Raw genomic sequence first — 12500 nt, 5'->3', positions numbered from 1 at the left:
CTTTTTTTTTTTTAGTTTTGTTCGAGTTGTTTGTTTTTGTTGCTGTTGTTTTCCACTTCGCTCGATCGTCTGACTGCCTTGGAGGTGTTGGAAAGTATTTTGAGTCTTTGGATATTTTTTTTTTTTTTACCTTTGTTATGTCAGCTGTCGTGATGATTCTGAAGATGTGAAAGTGTTTTTTTCAGAAAGGGTGGTTTGGTTAACATTGTGAAAGTCAGATAGAGAGAGAGAGAGTGATTATCTTTGTGAAAGTAAGATAGAGACAGAGTGATTATCGTTGTGAAAGTGAGATACAGAGAGTGTGGTTATCGTTGTGAAAGTGAGATACAGAGAGAGTGGTTAACATTGTGACAGTGAGATACAGAGAGAGAGTGATTATCGTTGTGAAAGTAAGACAGAGAGAGAGAGTGATTATCGTTGTGAAAGTGAGATACAGAGAGAGTGGTTAACATTGTGACAGTGAGATACAGAGAGAGTGATTATCGTTGTGAAAGTAAGACAGAGAGAGAGAGTGATTATCGTTGTGAAAGTGAGATACAGAGAGTGTGGTTATCGTTGTGAAAGTGAGACAGAGAGAGAGAGTGATTATCGTTGTGAAAGTGAGATACAGAGAGAGTGATCATCGTTGTGAAAGTAAGACAGAGAGAGAGAGAGAGTGATTATCGTTGTGAAAGTGAGATACAGAGAGAGTGATTATCGTTGTGAAAGTGAGATACAGAGAGAGTGATTATCGTTGTGAAAGTGAGATACAGAGAGAGTGGTTATCTTTGTGAAAGTGAGATATAGAGAGAGTGATTATCGTTGTGAAAGTGAGATACAGAGAGAGTGATTATCGTTGTGAAAGTGAGATGCACAGAGTGTGGTTATCGTTGTGAAAGTGAGATACAGAGAGAGTGGTTATCGTTGTGAAAGTAAGACAGAGAGAGAGTGATTATCGTTGTGAAAGTAAGATACAGAGAGAGTGATTATCGTTGTGAAAGTGAGATACAAAGAGAGTGGTTATCGTTGTGAAAGTGAGATACAGAGAGAGTGGTTATCTTTGTGAAAGTGAGATATAGAGAGAGTGATTAACGTTGTGAAAGTGAGATACAGCGATAGTGATTATCGTTGTTAAAGTGAGGTACAGCGAGAGAGATTAACATTGTGAAAGTGAGATACAGAGAGAGTGATTAACGTTGTGAAAGTGAGATACAGAGAGAGTGATTATCGTTGTGAAAGTGAGATACAGAGAGTGATTATCGTTGTGAAAGTGAGATACAAAGAGAGTGATTATCATTGTGAAAGTGAGATACAGAGAGAGTGATTATCGTTGTGAAAGTGAGATACAGAGAGAGTGGTTATCGTTGTGAAAGTGTGATTTAAAGAGAGTCGTTTTCTGAGCATTGTGAAAGAGTTATTCAGATGCTGTGGTTTGAATGACGTTGTGGAAGAGTGATTCAGATGCTGTGGTTTGAATGACGTCAGGTGTGGAAGAGTGAATCAGCTGCTGTGGTTTCAATGACGTTGTGGAAGAGTGAATCAGATGCTGTGGTTTAAATGACGTTGTGGAAGAGTGAATCAGATGCTGTGGTTTGAATGACTTCAGTTGTGGAAGAGTGATTCAGATGCTGTGGTTTGAATGACGTCAGTTGTGGAAGAGTTATTCAGATGCTGTGGTTTGAATGACGTCAGTTGTGGGAGAGTGAATCAGATGCTGTGGTTTGGATGACGTTGTGGAAGAGTGATTCAGATGCTGTGGTTTGGATGACGTTGTGGGCGAGTGAATCAGATGTTGTGGTTTGAATGACGTCAGTTGTGGAAGAGTTATTCAGATGCTGTGGTTTGAATGACGTCAGTTGTGGGAGAGTGAATCAGATGCTGTGGTTTGGATGACGTTGTGGAAGAGTGATTCAGATGCTGTGGTTTGGATGACGTTGTGGGCGAGTGAATCAGATGTTGTGGTTTGAATGACGTTGTGGAAGAGTGATTCATATATCAGTTATAGTTTGGTGAACGTCGTGAAAGAGTGATTCAGAGATTTCGTCTTCTTTTCCTTTTTAGTAGCACGAGTAGTTGTAGTTGTTGTTGTTGCTGCTGTTGTTGTTGTTGTTGTAGAAGTAGTATCATCGTTAGTAGTAGTAGAATCGTTGTCATCATGAGTGTTAATATCATTATCATCGTCGTCACGATCATTATCATTGTTATCATTATCATTATTGTTATCATCATTATCATCATCAGGAGTATTACTATCGCCATCATCATGAATATCATCATCATCATCATCATCGTCACAATTCTTCTTCTTCTTCTTCTTCTTCTTATTATTATTATTATTATTATTGCTGTTGTTGTTGTTATAGTAATGTGATCATGTTAATAATAATAATAATAATAATAATAATAATGATAATGTACATTTATACAGCGCCCTTTGTCTCCAAGAGCTCATGGTGCTTTACATGACAGAAAAACTTACAAATTACATAAATCATTCATGACCACTTTTTCTCAGAATCCCTCCTCCCCTCCCATCTCTCTCCCCCCCCCCCCCCCCTGCCCCCCTCTTCATGTGTCAAAGTATTATCATGACTTTTTTCTTTTTTTTTCTTTTTTTTCCAACATTTTTTTTAATTCCATTTTGGTAGGTTGACATTTTACAACAACAGCATCTTAATGGACATTTATAAAGAAGAAAAACCAAACAAAGAACAAAAAACAAACAAAAAAACCAAAAAACAAACAAACAAACACCATAAATACTTTGATAGAAACAGCCAAGCAGCTGGATTATACACTGGTTGGTTATCATCATGGAGTATTATCATTCATTTCTTAAGATCTTACACAAGCTGTCAAGGAATACAAACTGTCAAGTATCTTAGAACACGTTTACAGAAAGTGAACACCTCAATCATTTCTTATGAATATCAATAAAAAGAAAATAAATATGGGTGGTTAATTTTCGTTAATCATGAACAGGTTACTAATCATTTGTGATCAATAATTTGTAAAGCAGCCATCTGGCAGAGAAAATGGCATGGTTAAAGTTAATATATGCATTATATTCTTCAATTCTATATCGAGTTTTTATTTTGTTCAAAAAACCTGATATTTGTGGAAAGCGGTCTTCAATTTTACATAAATATAAGTAATACTTTGCAAACAATATGAAAAAACACAAAACAGCATCAGTTGTTATTGTCACATCATGTCCAAATAGCACAAGTGATTCTGTTAACTTTAAATTTCCTGCGTTTACACATCTCTCTTTTATCAAGTCCGTTAAAGCGTTCCAAAACATTTGCACATAATTACATTTCCAAAAAGCATGATCAATACTGTCTTTGTGTTCTCTACAAAAACTACAGTTGTTATTATCCGTAACACCAATTTCTTTTAAAACAATTTTTGTACATAAACATCGGTGTATTATTTTCAGCTGAAACCATTTCAGCTTTACATCAACTATCTTGTGTGCATGGATAAAACAAGATTTCCAGTTATGATGCATCAAAAGCTTTAAGTCCCATTTCTCACAACATTTTGGTTTCATATCATTTTCAATCAACACATCATAATATGGTCTTGAGCCTTTAGAAACAGAAAACAAGTGTTTGAAGCAGAGCGAAGTATTTGTGTGTCTGTTGCTATCCACATGAATATTATGCTTTTTAACTAATTCGTTTATTGTTGATTTATATCCAGCATAAGTAAGGAAATCAATGTGCAAATCATATTTTTCTTTGAAGCGTACATATGAAAAAAAATTACCATCATCATCAAAAAACTGTGCAAGACAATACACATCATGATTACTGAGCAGTCTGGATATAATACACTTTTTACCAGTTTGAACACGATCATTATAACACAATGGCTCTGCAAGCAGTTCCGCTGAGTTTTTTGGTTCACATTTATAAAAGAAAATCTTATAACTTTCAAACACATTTGTCCAGAACTGGTTATATTTGGCAAAATTTAAGATAAACTCTGGACCATATTTATCAATAGCTGGCCATTGGGGGAAGTTACACAACAAGAGGTGCTTCCACTTGTGATTTGAATTTTCAGCTTTACGAATCCAGGAAAGCTTTAAAGATAAGGCAAACAATTTAACATCAGGAAGACCGATGCCACCATTTTTTTACACTTTTATGAGCAGTTTTACGGCTAATTTTATCTGGTTTATTGTTCCAAACAAACTTATAACAAATATGTTGACATGTATTAAAAAATGTATCTGGTGGGTTTGGCAAAAGCAACCACAGATGAGTCAGTTTGGAAAGAATAACAGATTTCAGAATTGCTACTCTGCCTAGAGGCGTTAACTGGCGTTTTACCCATATCTTATACAAATATCTTATTTCTGCTAATCTCTCTGAATAGTTTATAGTTACACATTCTTTTAAATCATTAGTAAACCAAATCCCTAAAATTCGGAATATTGTAGGATTCCAGTCCATACCTAAATGTTCCATATAACGCGTCTTAGAATTCTTTTTGCTCCCTAACCAAATAGCACTAGTTTTGCTTGAATTGAAATAGAGACCTGAGACAAAGCCAAATTTATCAAGAGTTGTAACACAACATTCAAAAGATTTCCTATCCCCAGCAAGTAGAAATTCTGTATCATCAGCATATTGGGTCAGTTTATTCTCAACATCGTTAATTTTTATTCCTCGGATATCCGAATTTTCCCTTACCATTATAGCTAATATTTCTACACACATTTCAAATAAATAAGGTGATATAGGGTCTGCTTGTCTGCAACCTCTCTTAACTTCAAACCAGTCAGAGACCTGACCATTCACAATCACACATGACTTAATATTTGTGTAAAATACACTAATCCATCTACACATATTTTCTTTGAACCCAAATGCCTTTAACACTTTAAACATGAAATCCCAATTTATTGAGTCAAAAGCCTTTTCGAAATCTATGTTCAGCAATAAACCAGGTAGATTATGTGTATCTAAGTAAGCTATGGTATCATATATCAACCTCAAATTATCTCCAATGTATCTATTTGTAATAAACCCTGTTTGATCTTCATTAATAATGTTAGGTAATACTGGTTTCAAGCGGTTAGCAATACAAGATGACCCAATTTTATAGACTACATTTAAAAGAGAGATGGGTCTCCAATTTTTCAAATATTGTCTTGGCTTATCACCTTTGGGGATACACGTAATCACTCCTTCCTGTTGCACAGAAGACATTTCTCCTTTCCTGAAACTAGCATTAAGTGCCCTAACAACAAATATTCCTATTTTCTTCCAAAAGACTTAAAAAAAATTCTGCACTAAAGCCATCTGTACCTGGACTCTTATTATTTTTCATATTTCTAATAACTTGTGCCGCTTCCTCCATTGTAATCATACCTTCTAAATCGCTTGCTTCTGACTCATTCAAATATGGAATATAATTCACTAAATTTTCAATTTCACAATGTTCCACCCCAACATTCACATATAAAGATCTATAAAAATTATGTACTTCATTTAAGATATCCTTTTGATTTGTTAGAACATTGTCGTATTGATCAATAATTTTGGCTATGTGTTTACTAACATAATGACGTTTTTTCTAAATTACAAAAATATTTACTAACTTTCTCTCCCTCAGCTATCCATCTAGCTCTAGACCTTAATCCCTTCCATCCGCTTCTCTCGAATATCTTGTAATTGTTTTTGCTTAATTTCTAGAACTTTAATATCTTCTTTATTTTTATTTTGATATTTATCTAAGTTACAGATGTCTCCTTCTAACTGTCTTTCTTCTTCTATCATTTTTTTCTTTTTCATTGAAGCATAAGAAATTGTTCTCGATCGTATTTTCATTAAAAGAAAGTCAAGAAAAATGTCATCAGGAAAAGAGAACACCATTTCATCATCCGGTGTGTCATCAGAATACATATTAATAGCATTTTCTTTTTTAACATTATTTATTTCCATATTTATTTCATCCACATATGCTTTATCCTTTAGAAGAGATGTATTTAATTTCCAAAACGTATTGCGCTTTACATTCTCGCTGAATTTAAGTTTCAACGAAATGGCTGAATGATCTGTTCTGTACCCATATTCTATGTCTGCATCATCTATCAAGGATACTACAGTGTCTGAGATCAAAAAGAAATCTAATCTAGCCTGTTGGAAAGGATTAGTTCTTCTCCAAGTGTAACGAGGGCAGTCTGGGTTTAATTCACGCCAGATGTCATTCAGATCTAAATTTTCTATCATGTTTTCAACGACTACTTTTGTTTTTGGATTATTTACATGTTTATAATTATGGTAATCTATTGTTGGGTTAAGAACTAAATTGAAGTCCCCAGCTATTATTACATTCTCTACATTATTTTCACTTATTTTTTGTTTTAAATTCACATAAAAATCAGGTTCATCTTTATTTGGTCCATATACATTAACAAAGAGGAAATTAATTTTTTGTATCTCAACAAGCAGAATAATGAAATTCCCTGAACTGTCAGTTATTGTCCGTTTCACTTTAAATTCGAAATTATTGTTAAACATTATTGCGACCCCTCTTGCATTCGATGTGTAGCTTGAAAAATAGCAAGTATATCCCCATTCTGCTGAAACATATTTCTCCATCTTTTCTTCAAAATGCGTATCCTGTAAAAAATAAATAGAGTACTTCTTATTTCTTAAGTAATGGAAAATATCACGTCTTTTGTGTGTACTATTCAGACCTTGACAGTTAACTGATACAATGGATATGTTACCATTCATGTTTGTCCATAAAGAAGTATGACAAATATATGTATCCAACCCAACGAAAGAAATTATCCAAATACACCATGCTTGGCAGTACAAACCCCAAAATACACATGGACATGTTTATTAAGATAACATGAAAAGTCTTTGAAGTTGTGAAAATTATAGTTATATATATGGTCGAAAGACCCCAAAACATAGTACATATATCTATGAAAACAGTGACAATAATAATAATTTTTTTTAAAGCAAGCAAAATAAACTGGACTGTCGCTCGCGAGCGGAAGTGCAGTCCCTATGGCTCTTTTTGTCTTATAAATCATATACCGGGACACTAAACTGATATGTGCGTGTGTGTGTGTGTGTGTGTGTGTGTGTGCGTGCGTGCGTGCGTGTGTGTGCGCGTGCACATGCGCGTCTGTGCTGGTGTATGTGGAGAGAGAGAGAGAGAGAGCAGAGCGCATCAGGAGTATTACTATCGCCATCATCATGAATATCATCATCATCATCATCGTCACAATTCTTCTTCTTCTTCTTCTTCTTCTTATTATTATTATTATTGCTGTTGTTGTTGTTATAGTAATGTGATCATGTTAATAATAATAATAATAATAATAATAATAATGTACATTTATACAACGCCCTTTCTCTCTAAGAGCTCATGGTGCTTTACATGGCAGAAAAACTTACAAATTACATAAATCATTCATGACCACTTTTTCTCAAAATCCCTCCTTCCCCCCATCTCTCACCCCCCCCCACCCCCCACCCCCCGCCCCCCTCTTCATGTGTCAAAGTATTATCATGACTTTGACTATGATTATCATCATCATTATATATCCTGGAAGCTGTGACTGTGAGCAGTGTGCCCAGGGTGTAGCGAAGAGGACCGAGGTGTTGCACGGGCGGTCAACGTGTTGCACGTGCCTGCTGCCGTCAGCTGATGCAGGGTCTTCTGCGTCATGGGGGCCACCTCTCTGCTCTGCTGTCTGGCTCTGATGGCAGCCTGCGTCTTTCAGGGTCACTGGTGCTGGAAGAGATGTGAGAGAACGGTGGCGGGTGTTTGCACGTCCACACGCGCGAGCTTGTGTCTGTGTGTTGCGGGTGTGCGGGTGGGTGAGTTGGTACGTGTGTGTGTGTGTGTGTGTGTGTGTGTGTGCGCGTGTGTGTGTGTTGTTGTGTTTTTTAATGTATAAATATGTATGTGAGAGATTTTAACACGAACTGTTTTATGAAGTAATGTTGTAGTTTGTTTACTCAGTTGTCCATCTGTTGTGCTTTTGTTGTTGTTGATGAGTTTTTTGTTTTTTTGTTTTGTTTTTGTGTGTGTGTGTGTGTGTGTGTGTGTGTGTGTGTGTGCTAGTGTATGTGGACGTGGTGGAGGTGTGAGTTTGTTTGTTTGTTTGGGTTTTTTTTGGTTTTGTTTGTTTGTTTGTTTGTTGTTGTTTTTTTTAACAATACGTACATTTTTACATTTTCAGGTTTAATTTCTTAAATGTAATGATGTACATACGTTTTTACTTGAAATGTTTGATGAATATTGCTTTATCATGTGATGTTGTAGCCGGTGTGTTTTAATTGTTTGTCATTCGTGTGTGTGTGTGTGTGTGTGTGTGTGTGTGTGTGTGTGTGTGTGTGTGTGTGAACATTTGTTTCATCTTTCTAGTTTTGATCTGTGTGTGTAATGCGGGGTGTTTCTTCAGGGAAATGCTTAGCAGGAACTTTTATTTTATTTTATTATATATATGTGTGTGTATATGTATGTATGTGTGTGTATATATATATATGTAATGTCGCAGTAGTTTGCATTATTCGATTGTTGATCTGTGTTCGTGTGTGTATTGTGCCTGTAGGTGCGTGTATGTGTGTTTGTCACTGAGTGAGTGCGTGAGTAATGTGTTTGGGTATGCGGCTTGTGTTCGTTGGTGCAGGTGTGAGTGCGTGCGCGCGCGCGCGCGTGTGTGCGTGTATGTGTGTATTGTGTGTGTGCGCACGCTGTGTGTTTTGTGTGTTTGTATGTAGGTATGTATGTATGTGCCTACGTATATATGCATGCGTATACGTGCTTGTGTTCTTTCAATTTCATTTTTTTTTTTTTTTTAATACCTGTTGCATTTCTTGATTTAATCAACTGACATGACCTATTTTAATTTTTCTCTCTCGCCTATATTTCAAATTATATGCATATGTTTGTGTGGGGATGTTTGAGTGAATGTTTTTAGTGCTATTGTAAAGCGCATAGAGCTTCAAGAATATGTGCTATAGCAAGAAGTCTGAATAAATAAAAATAAATAAATAGACAGAAAAGCAGGAGACAGACGGGTAAATGGCTTTTGATAGATCTATAGATAGACAGACAGGTAGACAGATAGACAGCAGAAAGGTAGCAAGACAGAAAGGCTCAGTGAAAACATGGGTGTTCACAATATGCACAGACAGACAGACAGACAGAAAGGCTGACACATGGGTGTTCACAATATACACAGAGAGACAGACAGACAGACAGACAGAAAGGCTGACACATGGGTGTTCACAATATACACAGACAGACCGACAGACAGAAAGGCTGACACATGGGCGTTCACAATATACACAGAGAGACAGACAGACAGACAGACAGAAAGGCTGACACATGGGTGTTCACAATATACACAGACAGACAGACAGAAAGGCTGACACATGGGTGTTCACAATATACACGGACAGACAGACAGACAGACAGAAAGGCTGACACATGGGTGTTCACAATATGCACAGACAGACAGACAGACAGACAGACAGACAGACAGACAGAAAGGCTGATACATGGGTGTTCACAATATACACAGAGAGACAGACAGACAGACCGAAAGGCTGACACATGGGTGTTCACAATATACACAGAGAGACAGACAGAAAGGCTGACACATGGGTGTTCACAATATGCACAGAGAGACAGACAGAAAGGCTGACACATGGGTGTTCACAATATGCACAGAGAGACAGACAGACAGACAGACAGACATAAAGGCTCAGTGACACATGGGTGTTCACAATATACACAGAGAGACAGACAGACATAGACAGACAGGCAGGCAGATGGGCATACAGGAAGACAGACAGACAGACAGACAGACAGATATCTATCTATCTATATATATATATATAGAGAGAGAGAGAGAGAGAGAGAGAGACGGGTTCATATAGGCAGACAATTATACAGATAGGCAGATAAATAGAATAGGTAGATTATAGACAGGCACATGGATAGACAGACAGACAGACAGACGGACGGACTGGCTGACTAACGGACAGACAGAAAATCATACAGACAGATTATTTTTCAGACATGTGGATACGTGGGAACGTGAGCAGAAATCAAGAGATAAACACACACACACACACACACACACACACACACACACACACACACACACACACACACACACACACACACACACACACACTCAGAGACAAACAAACAAACAAACACACACACACACACACACACACACACACACACACACACACACACACACACACAAACAAACAAACAAACAAACAAACAAAAAACATCATCTGCATCGTCATCTTTCTTATCGTTACTCTTACCGCTGTCTTAGAACTTCTGTTGTCAGCTGATCATGGAGATGACAAGTTATCGACGATGACGATGATGATAATTCTGTCTGTGCAGGTAATGCAGGTATCAAGTTCAAAGGAGGAAGGAAGATGTTTGAAATCTCTCCGGGAGGCAATGTCCTCATCGAATTCTCCGTTTGTTGTGAGAAGCCTGTGATAGAGGCTCTGAACGTCACTGGAAAAACGCCAAAACTTTTATGTCATTGGGTGTGTCCATCTTCAAATGAGAACTGTTTCTGCACGCACGATGGCTACATCCTTAAAATCTCAGCAGATGAACAGACGCCCAGCAGTCAGACGTTTCAAATCACAGTGGATGGAGGCCAAAAGGAAAATGTGACCATAATCCTTGACTGTGAGCCCTCTCCTCTGTCTGTCTGTCTGACTATCTCTCTCCCTCTGTCTGTCTGTCTGACTATCTCTCTCCCTCTGTCTGTCTGTCTGACTATCTCTCTCCCTCTGTCTGTCTGTCTGTCTGTCTGTCTGTCTGACTATCTCTCTCTCGCTCTGTCGGGTCTGTCTGTCTGTCTGTCTGACTATTTCTCTCTCTCGCTGACTCTCTCTCTCTCGCTCTGTCTGTCTGTCTGTCTGTCTGTCTGTCTGTCTGACTCTCTCTCTCTCGCTCTGTCTGTCTGTCTGTCTGTCTGTCTGTCTGTCTGTCTGACTCTCTCTCTCTCTCTCGCCCTGTCTGCCTGTCTGTCTGACTATCTCTCTCTCTCGTTCTGTCTGTCTGTCTGACTCTCTCTCTCTCTCTCGCCCTGTCTGTCTGTCTGTCTGACTCTCTCTCTCGCTCTGTCTGTCTGTCTGACTCTCTCTCTCGCTCTGTCTGTCTGTCTGCCTGTCTGTCTGTCTCTCTCTCTTGCTCTGTCTGTCTGTCTGACTCTCTCTCTCTCTCTCTCTCGCTCTGTCTCTCTGACTATTTCTCTCTCTCGCTGACTCTCTCTCTCTCTTGCTCTGTCTGCCTGTCTGACTCTCTCTCTCTTGCTCTGTCTGTCTGTCTGACTCTCTCTCTCTCGCTCTGTCTGTCTGTCTGTCTGACTCTCTCTCTTTTGCTCTGTCTGTCTGTCTGACTCTCTCTCTCTCTTGCTCTGTCTGTCTGTCTGTCTGACTCTCTCTCTAGCTCCTCCATTCTGTCTGTGTCTCTCTGCCTGTCTGCCTGTTTCTGTCTCCGTTTATCTGTCTGCCTGTCTCTCTGTGTGTCAGTCTCTGTCTCTATTTATCTGTGCTGTCAAGTCGACCTCAATCTCTCTCTTAGTCTCTATGTGTGTCTGACCTTATCTGGGTCTTTCTCTCTGTCTCTGTCTCTATCCTGTCTGTCTCTCTCTGTCTGTGTGTTCATGCATTATTGTGTGTGTGTGTGTGTGTGAGGGGTGGAGGGGGGGAGGATGGGGGGAGGGGGGCGTACCCTTTCCCACACGTCTTCGTATCATTGTTTTCATGCCATTAGATTTAGCATTGATTTGTCCGAGAAAGAGAGGGAGGACGAGGAGGAGGAGGAAAAAGAAGAAGAAGCAGAAGCAGAAGAACAAGAGAGAGAGAGACAGACAGACAGACAGATACAGACAGACAGACAGACAGACAGACAGACGGAGACAGAGAGACGGAGATACGGACAGAGAAACAGAGACAGGGAAAGACAGAGAGAGATGCAGAGACAAATACAGAGACGGACAGAGAGAGAGACAGAGACAGACAGAGACAGAAAGACAGACAGAGAGACAGAGACAGGGAAAGACAGAGAGAGATGCAGAGACAAATACAGAGACGGACAGAGAGAGAGACAGAGACAGACAGAGACAGAGAGAGACAGAAAGACAGACAGACAGAGAGACAGACACAGAGAGAGAAAGACACACACACACACACACACACACACACACACACACACACACACACACACACACACACACACACACACACACACAACACAACACTCTCTCTCTCTTTCTCTCCCGTTGCTCTTCAGCTTATGCACACAGCACGAATGACAACGACAACACCAACAACATCAGAAGCAAGGACAACACCGGCAACATCAGCGACATGTTCTTGGCCACTATGCTTTCCCTGGTCTTCTTCTTCGTCGTTACGATCATCACAATTGTCGTCAGCTGCTGGAAGAGAAGCCCTGCTGACAACGGTGTGGGATTACAGAGA

General features: G+C 38.8%; 1 protein-coding gene across 2 annotated transcripts in view; it reads left to right on the top strand.

Annotated features, from left to right (window-relative positions):
• LOC143291773 (uncharacterized) overlaps positions 1-12500 on the top strand; it is a 19114-nt gene that overhangs the window by 3323 nt on the left and 3291 nt on the right. Inside the window, exons 1-4 of one of the 2 annotated variants that reach the window (XM_076601922.1) lie at positions 1-84; positions 7587-7763; positions 10399-10698; positions 12310-12500. The exon at positions 1-84 is cut by the window's left edge and continues 338 nt beyond it; the exon at positions 12310-12500 is cut by the window's right edge and continues 7 nt beyond it. In XM_076601922.1, the coding sequence (XP_076458037.1) occupies positions 7685-7763; positions 10399-10698; positions 12310-12500 (570 nt within the window). In that variant the 5' untranslated portion in view covers positions 1-84; positions 7587-7684. The remainder of the gene's footprint in view (positions 85-7586; positions 7764-10398; positions 10699-12309) is intronic. The other variant, XM_076601920.1, reaches the window with a different exon arrangement.

Source organism: Babylonia areolata, chromosome 17, assembly GCF_041734735.1.
Source record: "Babylonia areolata isolate BAREFJ2019XMU chromosome 17, ASM4173473v1, whole genome shotgun sequence".
NCBI classification, from domain to species: domain Eukaryota; kingdom Metazoa; phylum Mollusca; class Gastropoda; order Neogastropoda; family Buccinidae; genus Babylonia; species Babylonia areolata.
The sequence above is the reverse complement of the archived record's forward strand: the minus strand, read 5'-3'. Positions and strand labels throughout refer to the sequence as shown.